Source organism: Heloderma suspectum, chromosome 7, assembly GCF_057233095.1.
Source record: "Heloderma suspectum isolate Gila_16-S chromosome 7, 16-S_ref, whole genome shotgun sequence".
Classification (NCBI taxonomy): domain Eukaryota; kingdom Metazoa; phylum Chordata; class Lepidosauria; order Squamata; family Helodermatidae; genus Heloderma; species Heloderma suspectum.
The window spans coordinates 101,830,896-101,843,165 of record NC_139464.1 but is presented as its reverse complement, the minus strand read 5'-3'; the positions used below and the strand labels follow the sequence as shown (position 1 = coordinate 101,843,165).

The 12,270-nt window shown below is 42.1% G+C and overlaps 1 protein-coding gene across 2 annotated transcripts in view; it reads right to left on the bottom strand.

The window, feature by feature from the left end:
- Positions 1-978: 978 nt before the first annotated feature.
- The window catches only part of CELSR1 (cadherin EGF LAG seven-pass G-type receptor 1), a 241,644-nt gene continuing 230,352 nt past the window's right edge, over positions 979-12,270 (bottom strand). Inside the window, exons 30-35 of one of the 2 annotated variants that reach the window (XM_084810982.1) lie at positions 12,085-12,221; positions 11,619-11,722; positions 11,100-11,267; positions 6,963-7,205; positions 5,346-5,610; positions 979-4,779 (exon numbers count right to left, since the gene is read on the bottom strand). In XM_084810982.1, coding sequence (XP_084667108.1) covers positions 4,755-4,779; positions 5,346-5,610; positions 6,963-7,205; positions 11,100-11,267; positions 11,619-11,722; positions 12,085-12,221 — 942 coding nt within the window. In that variant the 3' untranslated portion in view covers positions 979-4,754. The remainder of the gene's footprint in view (positions 4,780-5,345; positions 5,611-6,962; positions 7,206-11,099; positions 11,268-11,618; positions 11,723-12,084; positions 12,222-12,270) is intronic. The other variant, XM_084810983.1, reaches the window with a different exon arrangement.

The window sequence follows — 12,270 nt, the reverse complement described above, 5'->3', positions numbered from 1 at the left end:
AGTGAGAGCCAAGAGCCGGGCTGCTTAGCAACTCTTCATTGGTTATGCAGTGAAGCTGATATCCATTCTGCCCAGAATAGGAGGATTTAAACTGTGTGCATGTTAGCAATGCTGGCTGGTGCAGCTGAAATATACATGGGAAATATGAGTGGAACTGAAACGAATTTGAGAAGGGGTGGGGGTGGGGAACCCAACTTCACTTGAGTTTGCCTAACTTGCACAAGTTCAAATGGATGCCCTATATAATACATGCTGCGGAGCTTCAGCTGTGGCTGCTTGTGGCCTATTCAAAGAAACTGAACCACTCTGTCCAGCAGCAGATGTGAGCAAAAGAGGTGATACCACAGGGGAAAAGGGGGCATTATTTGCAGCTGCTGCCACCTGTTTCTTTAGGGCTAGTGGGAAATAAGGTTGCCTGCCTCTTCTTGGCATGCGTTGCCGGTAAGAGCAGAAAGCGGACGATTGATAAATTGTGGACGCTGCTTGTTACTTCCAAGCACAAGTCAAGGTGCTGCTTACGACTCCTAAAGCTCTGACAAGACTGTGCTGCAGGAAGTTCCTTCTCCCTCTGTGTTCCCTGCCCTATCAGCCTTTGAGGTTCATAGAAGAGACTCTGCTCCACTGTCTGCCCATAAGACAGAAATGCTTTCTTGGCATCAGGTCACAATTGTAGAACTTCCTCCTTGGGAGGATCACCAGAATCTTGCAACCCTCTTTTAGAAGCTGGGCAAAGACTTCCTTATTGAAGCAGGCAATTAAAATATTTGAACGTTGATTTTTAAACTTTTTTTTACTGGTTATTTATTTTTATGGTGTCTGTTTTGGTGTGGTTTGGTTATATGCTTTGTCAGTATTTTATTGGTATTTTTAGAACAGCTTTGAGTTTTGATTTCAGACATAGAAGTGGGATATAAATGTAATACAATAACATTCACCAGATACCATCCTTTTATGGAAATAAATAGCTGAAGCATAAATACAAATTCAAAACCTTAATTTATTGTCAAGTTTTCCTCTCAGCTGTGCTTCAGTTCCAGTGTTCTGCACATTAATAAATATACATTTGTTAAAAAAACACCACCTTCCAGTGTCTAATCTGCCATAAATTGTAAAAAATAGGTATTCGTTTTTTCTGTGGTTAGCACAGCTGACACTCTTACTGCAACAGTTGTAATAAAAAATAACTAACTGCATCTCATTGGGGCAAAATATACACATATATGTGAAACAGCTGTATCATCATTTAGTATTATACCCAAGGATGATAGGCAGATACTTACACATTCAAAACCTTTTTACATCAAAAGTTTCACACAGCATGAAAGCAATACTTTTTAAAGAGCCAGACTCTCCTCTCTGAAAGGGCCTCTTGAGAACAGGGTTGGTAAAATATTATTAAATTAAAGGATTTTTTATTGGTTTTTTAAAAATCAGTTTATGAAGTATTCCTTCAAGTAACATGGTATATATCTGAATAAAAGAAAAACCTGTCTGCATTCGTAATCTCTTAAAACTGAATGTTAAGTTCAGAAATGTTAAGGCCCGCTGGTTTCAAAGGGAAAAGATGTAAGCACATACTTAACTCTCCCACAAAATCAGTGGGGTGTAAAAGTGCTTAACTTAGCTGGATCATGCCAACTGAATTAACATCAGCTTTTCTATGTAAAAGACCAAAGCAGGGCAACATTTAATTATTTTAGAAATAAGAATATTTATACTCAGTTGACCAAACAATATGACTTCCTACATGATGGGGGATCACTGTTCTGCCCAGTAGCTACCAGCCCTTTTTTCTAGAAAGGCACTTCTGGGCACCTAAGTCCATAAGTTAGTGATCTTGCTTAAGGTCTGTCTGTGTATATATAATGAGAGGGGGAGAATGCGCAAAACAATTATAGTTGATTTAACAATTTCTTCTTTAAACAAATATAAATTCTGTAGTGCAAAAGGCATGTAGCCTGCATGACCACTATGCTGCTAGGTAATATAAAGGCTTTATTTAGTTGTAAACAGATATGCTTTAATTATTGCAGCATTCAGTTAGTATGCACGCTTTTCCAGTAATGAATTAGAAAGCTGAAAACTTGATTAAAATTTATTCACCTTGCTTGAGAATATTTTAAAACTTGTGCAAGCTTATTGTAGATTTTATTTCATTTATTGTGCTTACTAGTACAATTCCTGATTCATAGTTGGTCTGAATCTGCTCTTTCTCTTACACACATTCATACAAAGGAAGAGAGAGTGTTTTGGTAGCTAGAGGAATAATATTATATACAAAGCATATACCATTTAACCAATACTGGAAATGACTGATATCAAATGCAGTGCTTTTGAAAAGCAGAAAACACAGTCCAATGGGAATATCTTTTGTACGTTACTCTACTACAGGAGAAGGAAATATTGGGGGTTGGACTTGACGGTCTTATAGGCCCCTTCCAACCCTACTATTCCTATGATTCTATGAAATCAGTCAGTAAGCTCCAACTTAATTTAAATTTTCCTGTGTAAAATTCTGCCCCCTAAAATAAAACACTAATCCCTCTGGCTTGCAAAGTTCCCACTGAAAAGGCTTGACCCAGATAGGAAACTCTCAAAAGTTCCTTGGGCATTGTCTCTAGGTTCCCCGCAACCACCTCCCATGGAGGGGTACTGTGCTTCCTTAGAGAGACTTCTGAGCCTGCTGTAGTTATGAGCTTGTAAAAGGTCTTTAGAAGCCCCAAGGGAAGAGAGATCAAGCAGGTCACTTCGCTGGTCCCTGGCTAAAATGAGGGAGCATTTGGGGCTTTCCTATCTCCACCCACTTGACATGGTACAGCCCATGTGTCAAATCACTGTTCTTCTGTCCTGAATAATCAAGCTGTCTCCCTTGCGCCTATTAGGTTGGGAGTGGAAAGTATGAAATTAGGGGGGATTTCTCAAAAGCAGGTATTTAGCATTTATACCACAACTTTGACGAGTGTTTAAAGCACTTCACATATGCGATGATCACAGTAATCATCACAACAATATTGTAAGTTAGGCCAGTATTCTCCCCATATTTCAGATATGAGAAGGGCACTAAGACGCTTGTCTAAAACCCTCTGGTGAGTTTATGGCTAAGGCAAAATTTGGACGAGATACTTTCTAGCTTATAGCTCCTGCTACTTAGTTGTGCCCTAGCATAACTTTGGTTAATTGCACAGGGGCTTGCATAAGCCAGGTTCCCAATGCATTGTGCCCAGAATGTGAAGGACTCATTTTGAGTCATAGCCAAGGCAAAAGGCATCCCACAGGAGATGTATCCTCAGAATATATTTACATATTCTAAGCTTCTTTTGTAAACACCACAGAAATAGAAGGCTAATGGTGTTGCCCTGTATTTTGTTCAAATCTTTTTGTTTACCTTCCAGGGAGAAATGATACTTCATTTATTTGTACAAACAAAACAAAACAAAACAAAAACCCTGTGAACAGTGTCAAAGCACTGAGAAATTAAGCTGAAGCATCCTTAGGCCTTTCCTGCTCTGGTTTGCCAAATGAAGTAGGCAGGGGGCGGGGGGAGGAAGCAGAATGTTATAGAAAACCCATGGCAGGATTATTATTATTATTTTTTTTAGAGAAAAGCAAGGCTAAAGGTGGACCAGCATCAAAGGTTACACAAATCTAATATGAAAACAAGATGATACTGTTAAAAAATTTTTTTACTCATAAGAGCAATTCAAAACCTGTTGAAGACAGGATGGGAACACCACAGGTAAAAAGGAAAATATCTATACATAGATGAAGACTGGGGAAAGAATCAGACTGCCATAGAAATCAACCACAGATATATTTTGTTGTTGTTGGTTGGTTAGTGTTGAGACTATACAAATGCACACTGTGGCCTTTGAAATATTTCAATTTTTTTCTGACAAATTCTGTTTATGCGCATATATGTCCAAAGACACATTACAACCTTTTTTTAAAAAAAGGCTGCATCACAATTAAGTTGGACTTGGTGCAGACATTAGTTATATTTCTCCCACTCCCCTCAAATGCCAAATTCAAGTACACTTGTGCAATTCCTTTTTAATATAAAAAATATCAAAGCTCTTTCACAATTGCTCTCCTGCTATCAAATTTAAGAAAATCAGTTTATATGTGAAATGTACAAAATAACCTTTTTAAAGAATCACCATACAAAATATATAAAATTATCTACAGATCTCTCTCTCACTCTCTCAAAATGATTTTAAGACAAAGTGTCCATCACAGGCTGGTGCTGAAGCTGGCAAAGAAATTAAAGGGCACTTGGTGTGATACATTTTCCTCCTGAGTGTAGAGATCCCATTGCACAAAACCCCAGCATGTCTTAAGACCAGGCGGGGCTGGGTTGGTGGTATGCCATACTGTACTATTATCTTCAAGGATAAGTCATTTCTTCATATGCAGTGTCCTGCCTGGCATCCCCTGCAAGATTGCTATGGCTCTGTCTACTTTTCTTGAAAGGCATTATTCTCCAGTAGTGAGTTCCGTTGCTTGGTCTCCACATGTTTTGGCACAATTTACGCAATCCATCAGGCACCAAATGTACCCTAAGTAGTCTTATTGAGCACCTCACGGGAAAGGGAGCAGTCACAGGTATGCCGCAATATGAAACGTTCCCCAGATGTGATGTCCTTAGCATCCTCGTTATGGGGCAAGTGTATGCAGAATCAAGAGATCTCCAGGAAGTGACATCACAGTGGAGGAGTCTTCCCAAGTTGCAACAGTCATCACAATTTCCTGATGATTCAAATTGAAGTTTCATTACTGCCTCTGTTCATGAGAAGAAGTAACCATGCAACTTAGAGTTAAACAGAGGCCGGTGAACCATTCCAAGTGAAACTATCTAGGTCATTTCAGTATGTTATCATGCAGGAGGACAACCATGCTTCAACAGTCAAAGCTTCCTACAAGGAGGCTCATCTTGGATGCAGTGCCAAAGACAAACATGGCAAAATATGACTGACAGGTGATGAACAGAAAGGGGTGTTCTTGGTAACTGGTAAAGAATTATTGTGTTAGCTTGGAGAAGATAGTGATTAGGCCCCAGGGTCTGATTCTAGCTTAGTCACTGACATTAAATCATAGTTCCCTATTTTAGATGTAACTGAGAACTCACCAGGATTGAAGCACTGAAGCTAGAGAACATGAGGAGGAGGAGCAAACGAAAGGGGCAGAAGACCCGGACGCTTATTCCTGGCTTCATAAGCGAAGGTGAATGAGTGAAATGGGCCACTGGAAGGACAAAGTGTTAAGTCTATGGGAAGGAGAGAACATCAGAAACCCAAGAGGGGTGAGACAGTGGGATAGGGAAAGGCAATTTGCAAACTGGCACTCACTCAGAATCTGATGTTTCAGCAGTTACTGTTCCAACATGGACATTCATGGCTAAACCATTTATTTGTTCTGGAGGCTGATCTCTCCTTGGGTTCTTTATTGTTACCCCAGAGTCTGAAGTGGAGCGGACACCATTGTTAGTCCCGACAGAAGTAGTTCTGGATGAAATAGTGGTTTGATTATAGTCTGACAGTTTTTCCCGTAGCCGATTCTTCATGTTTTTGTCCATTAATGGAGGAGGGTAGGTGGCTTTATTTTTCAGTATGCCTGCCACAGAAAGAAAAAGAAAGTGATGAATGGCAGATATTTTATATAACCAAATGAAAACAAATTCAAAACCTGTACTTAATAAGAAGCAATGAACCATGTATTCCTATGTTTGCAATAAAGAAATGTTCAGCCTATAATTTCTGTGGGTACTCTCAGAGGAGGTGACCTTCCTCTCTACTTTTTGATACAAACTATTATGATAGGTAATTCGGCATTAAAGCAGGGGTGGGCAATTTGTGGCCCTCCAGAAGTTTTGGCCTACAACTCCCGTGATCCTTCACCAATAACTATGCTGGCTTGGGGATGATGGGAGTTGTAGACCAAAACATCTGGAAGGCCACAAGTTGTCCAACCCTGCATTAAAGAAAGCTCAGGAAGTCAACATGAGCTCCTAGGAATCTCACAAAGCCTTTCCCACATCAGGCAGAGGAAAGCCTAGGTACGCCACTGAGTTTACACCCAATCACAGCTCCCTACCAGTAATGATGCATGGACTTTTTTAGGTTTACAGCTAAAGCAGGGGCACGCAATTTGTGGTCATCCAGATGTTTTGGCTTACAACTCCCATCAGCCCTAGCTAGCATAGCCAATGGTTAGGGATCATGGGAATTGTAAGCCAAAACAAGTTGCCTACCCTTGAACTATTATCTATTTGTTTGTTTATTTGATTTGTGCCCCGCCTTTCTATCAAAAATGGCACTCCAAGCGGCTTACAGGCACAATTAAAATTGATTGAAACAATCAAACAGTACATTAAAAGACAATAAAACTATAACAAGTACAGAATGAGAAAAGTAAAAAAACAAAAAAACAGCAGACCCACTTACAACCCAACAAACCCACTTACAGGCCACAGGTCTTCTTGAATAAAGCAGTCTTTGCTTGCTGGTGGAAGGACAGCAGAGAGGGAGCAAACTAAGCATCTTGGGGGTACGCTCCCAAAATTGTAATGCATGAAATTGCTCTGAGCTATGACCTTCAAAAAACTTAACTCTGTGTCTCCTTATTTTTCATTTCAACACAACATGTATTAAGGACATAAGAGCCTGCTGGATCAGACCAAAGGCCTCTCTAGTCCAATGTTTTGTTTCACACAGTAGTCAGCCAAATGCCTCCTGGAAGCCCACAACCAGGACATGAGTGCAATAGCCTTCTCCTGCTATTGTTCCCTAGCAACTGGTAGTCAGAGACATGCTGCCTCCAGTCCTGGAGGTAGTATATAGACATCAAGACTAGTAGCCACTGACAGTCTTCTCCTCCATCAATTTGTCTAATCCCCTTTTAAAACCATCTAAGTTGGTGGCCAATACTACATCTTGTGGTAGTGTATTCCAACTATTCCCCATTACCTTTCCTCTGTTCTGGCTGCTGGTGGTTCTGCTGGGCTATGGGCTTGGTTTCATTTTGCTGCCCTTCATTCCCTTTGTCCCAAGGTACTTCACTACTGTGGTTTGCTAGGTTTTCCCGGTGAAGTTCCACATTAACCTTGGTTTCCACTTTCAGCTTTTGCTTTGCGCTTGGCTCCTCACCATCACTTGCTGTTATGCCCTCAGAAGGCCAATAGGGTTTTACGTGATTGGGAACAGAATCAACTGCAGGACAATAAAAAATAAAACCAAACCAAATTTAAACACACAAACAGGATTGGAAGCTACAATCTGAAAGAGCCTGTCTCTACAGCTTTGCTATTCTCAGAATCATTTTCAACTATCGACTGTCTTCAAAACAAAGAAAAAGTCCATTACTGAAGATGGAGCTTTCTGGTTTTCACAGCTTTTTGCTGAAAATAAGCCTGTTTGAAATTAGCCCAAACCTTTTAGCTCAAAACTGGGAGTTCAAAATTTCAGGTTTAGGCTCATAATCCCTCCTTCTCCCCTCACCTTTAGCTACTCTCATATCAACTTGCACTCTGCAAATGGAGTTGGAAACCCAGCAGTGCAACTGAGGAGGCGGAGACGTTTTCCTCACTGCTGAACATTTATTGTGCCACCAAACCCTTAAAAAAATTCCAATATTCATTATCCTAAAGCTGCAGGATTAGAAATTTCAGCACTGGCAAAGTCCTCACTAAAAAATAAAAGTCTAGCTATGCAGCACAAGAGTCTAAGGAAAACAGGGGGCTCATGAACAATAACTGCCAAAGACAGAATTCTGACTGAAGAGCCCCTTTTTCAGTAAATGTGAATAGGATTGTTTTATTGTACGGTCCCTCACTTTGATCTCCCGTTTTGGGCTGGATAAAGTAGGTTGCATCCAGGATCTGCCTTTTGCGAGAGGGCAGGGCCTTTTGCATTCCATGGGGTTTTCTTGGCAAGAATACTGGAGTGGGTTGCCATTTCCTTCTCCAGTGGATCATATTTTGTCAGAACTCGCTGCCATGACCTGTAGACGGGCATGATAAAGGGCAAAGAAGGCAGGGACCTAACAGAAGCAGATGAGATTAAGAAGAGGTGGCAAGAATACACAGAAGAACTATACAGGAAAGATCTTAATGTCCCTGATAGCCATGATAGTGCGGTCCCTGATCTTGAGCTGGACATCCTCAAGAGTGAAGTCAAGCGGGCCCTAGGAAGCGTTAGTAACAACAAAGCTAGCGGAGGTGACAGTCTTCCAGCTGAGCTATTTAAAATCCTAAAAGATGATGCTGTTAAAGTGCTGCACTCAATATGCCAACACATTTGGAACACTCAACAGTGGCTGGAAGACTGGAAAAGGTCAGTTTACATTCCAATTCCAAAGAAGGGCAATGCCAAAGAGTGTTCAAACTACTGCACAATTGCGCTCATTTCACATGCCAGCAAGGTGATGCTCAAAATCCTACAAGCTAGGCTTCAGCAGTATGCGAACCGAGAACTACCGGAAGTACGAGCTGGGTTTCGAAGAGGCAGAGGAACTAGAGATCAAATTGCCAACATTCGCTGGATCATGGAGAAAGCAAGAGAATTCCAGAAAAACATCTATTTCTGCTTCATTGACTACGCTAAAGCCTTTGATTGTGTGGATCACAACAAACTGTGGCAAATTCTTAAAGCGATGGGAGTACCAGACCACCTTACCTGTCTCCTGAGAAACCTGTACGAGGGTCAAGAAGCAACAGTAAGAACCAGACATGGAACAACCGATTGGTTCCAAATTGGGAAAGGAGTACGACAAGGCTGCATATTGTCACCCTGCTTATTTAACTTAAATGCAGAGTACATCATGAGAAACGCCGGGTTGGATGAATCACAGGTCGGAATTAAGATTGCCGGGAGAATTATCAACAACCTCCGATATGCAGACGATACCACCCTAATGGCAGAAAGCGAAGAGGATCTCAAGAGCCTCTTGTTGAGGGTGAAAGAGGAGAGTGCAAAAGCTGGTTTGAAACTCAACATGGAAAAAACTCAGATCATGGCATCTGGCCCCATCACTTCCTGGCATATAGAAGGGGAAGAAATGGAAGCTGTGACAGATTTTATTTTCTTGGGTTCCAAGATCACCGCAGATGGTGACTGTAGCCATGAAATTAAAAGACGCTTGCTCCTTGGGAGGAAAGCTATGGCAAACCTAGACAGCATAGTCAGAAGCAGAGACATCACCTTGCCGACAAAGGTCCGTCTAATCAAAGCTATGATTTTCCCAGTAGTAATATATGGCTGTGAGAGCTGGACTATAAGGAAGGCTGAGCGCCGAAGAATTGATGCCTTCGAACTGTGGTGCTGGAGAAGATTCTTACGAGTCCCCTGGACTGCAAGGAGGTCAGATTAGTCCATACTAAAGGAAATCAACCCTGAGTGCTCATTGGAAGGACAGATACTGAAGCTGAAGCTCAAATATTTTGGCCACCTAATGCGAAGAGAAAACTCTCTGGAAAAGACCCTGATGCTGGGAAAGACTGAAGGCAAAAGGAGAAGGGGACGGCAGAGGATGAGATGGCTAGATAGCATCACGGATGCAATGAATATGAACTTGAGCACGCTCCGGGAGAGAGCGCAGGACAGGAAAGCCTGGCGTGCTATGATCCATGGGGTCACGAAGAATCGGACACGACTGAACGACTGAACAACAAGGGCCTTTTGCAAGAGGAAAGGCTCCAGTTGCAGAAGTTCCCTCCACTTGATTTTTGGGGAATTGGGGGAATTCCTCTCCCCTCATTCAGCAGAATCTCTTGACTCCCTGTGTAGCATCGGTGGCGTGTGGAGGGGCTGCCATGGGAAGGAAGGGGCGGGGAAGTCTACTTCGGTCAGAGCAGTTGATCCAGCAGAAATCTGGATCCAACCCAGTGACTCAAAAATTTTGTAAATATTTTTTTATATATAAAATTAAGCCTCCATTACATGAGGTCGGGGAAGCCCTGCTCTGCTCAAGCTCTTCACTCCCTCTCCATCTCCTTTTCTGTTATTCAGCTGGCCATTGCCAGCTGCTGCTGTCCTTGGACTAAGATGCATTGCAAAGGCTCCTTCTGCGATGCTATGTTAGCAAATGGTGCACTCTTGCTCTCGTTTATGCATCATGGGGGATACAAGCCTGGGGAAAAGCTCCGCATTCCTGAAAAGATTAAAGAGCTGTTTTCTCTTCAGGTCCCTTGGTGTGGAGTCTCATGATGGTCCTGAACTTTGCTTGCAATGTACCCGTTGTCAGGGCTGTGCGAGCTGATCTGTAGGATGTCAATGTGAGAATGATTCTGCCTGTTAGCTGAGAGTTTTACTGGAAGTTCTTTTTTTGGCCTTTCCTGTCCTGTAGTTTTTCCATGACTGCTTCTGACTAACCACCAATAATTGAAGCCAGAGGTATGTATTTTTAAATAAAAGCAGCAGCTACAAACGACACTTGTGTAGCTCCCGCAGGTGAAGCTCCAAGTTGCAAATATTATTATTTACCATGGCCCTGATCCAAAGTGACTGTTTCGACACCTGCAAGGGAACCATGAGTTTAGTAGGTGCTTTCTCTGAAATTTCTCTCTCCACGGCCAACAAAGCAGGCTACCTTTCCAGATGGACAGCAAAGTAAGCCTCACTGGCAGTAGGAACTGTGGTGGCAAAAGGTCAAGTGAACCCTCTGATGTTGCACACAGTTCACCTGCTTAGGGCTGTGGCTCATTTCTCTATTCCTTTTAACTTGTAAAACCAGCATTTCTCACTTATCCTTCTAACCAGCCTGTGAGGAAGATTAATATCCCCATGTTACAGATGGGGAATGTGAAGTAACAAGTGTGTTGCCCTTAGGCCAGCCTTCCCCAACCTGGTGCCTTCTTGGTGTGGTGGACTACAGCTCCCAGCAAACCCTTCCAGCCATGCTTGCTGTGGGGTGCTAGGAGTTGTAGTCCAATGCATCTGGAGGGTACCAGGTTGGGGAATGCTGGTCTAGGGGAACCACAGTCTGGCTGGCTGGACAGCAGTCTTAATCTACATGATCCAAGGCTGAGACCATTCTATCCTCTGAAGGATGTCAAAACATTTTTAACCCCATTTCAGGAGCCACAGTTTTGGCCATAATTCTTTTACCTTTGGGAGTGCTATGGAGTGGGCCCCGGTCATTGCTTTTTGAAGTGGCTGTGTTCCATTTCTTTTCTGCTTCAATCACATCTTCCTCACTGTCCGAAGAGTGAGAGGAGGCATATGAACTGCTGTGCTCATCAAGGGACAACTCACTGTCAGAATCAGAATCGTGCTCTGTAGAAGTAAGTAACAAGTGACATTAAGAGCGAGGAATAAAAACTGCATCATAGACTTCCAGATACTAGACATTTCATTACTTCTAACAACAGAGGCAAGAGAGCTTGCTTTAGGGAATTTGCAATATAAACAGTTAACATTGGCCGTTAATCTTTCTCATATACTTCAGTTACCATTTCTCTTGCGTAAGCCTGTACAAGTCAGTAGTACTTCATAATTAGACCAACACCTTATACTTTTCTGCGCACATAAGGATGCTGAAACTTAAAAACATGTCTACGTATTAAAACATGGTGCTGGCTGGCAGGCAATCGAGGAAATGAATGTTTGTCATCTACATTTTCTCACCATTGGATTTTGATGGCTTTCTGTGGAAGATGGAGGAATCACCTTCTGCATGGCCAGCTCTTGCTTGGCTTGATGACACACTTAGCTTCTGGGCAGCTTCATCTCTAAGAGACAGAGACAGAGAGAGAGCTTTCTGAGTCAGTGCATCAATGTCCAAGCAACATCAGGATCACACCCCATTTCTAGTATGCTGTGTCAAATGTAATGTCTGGCTGGTGGACTGTGTGGAATTAGTAAGGCCACTGCTATAAGTATTCAACCTACGTTTTCTTGAGATGGTCCAATCAAACTGCAAATGGAAACAGCAAATGTACAGACAAGATACGAAATACATTATATAACAATACATCTGCAAAGGCATGAGGCAAGGACAAAAGCACAAAAGTGGCAATGCATTCTTTTTGTTCACAAAAGCAATGCAAAGAGAAAAGGAAAGCCACAAAGCCATGCGCCGCCACCAGATTACCTGAGAATATAAGCAAGGTAGCTATTGTGACTCTTGGCTGACCTGACGGTGCTTTCTAAGGAGACTGTGGATTCTCCAATAGTGGTGCGATACATATTTGGTTCTTCTATATACGTGTCATTACAGTTCAGAGACCGCTGAGAAGAAAGAAAGAAAGAAAGAAAGAAAGAAAGAAAGAAAGAAAGA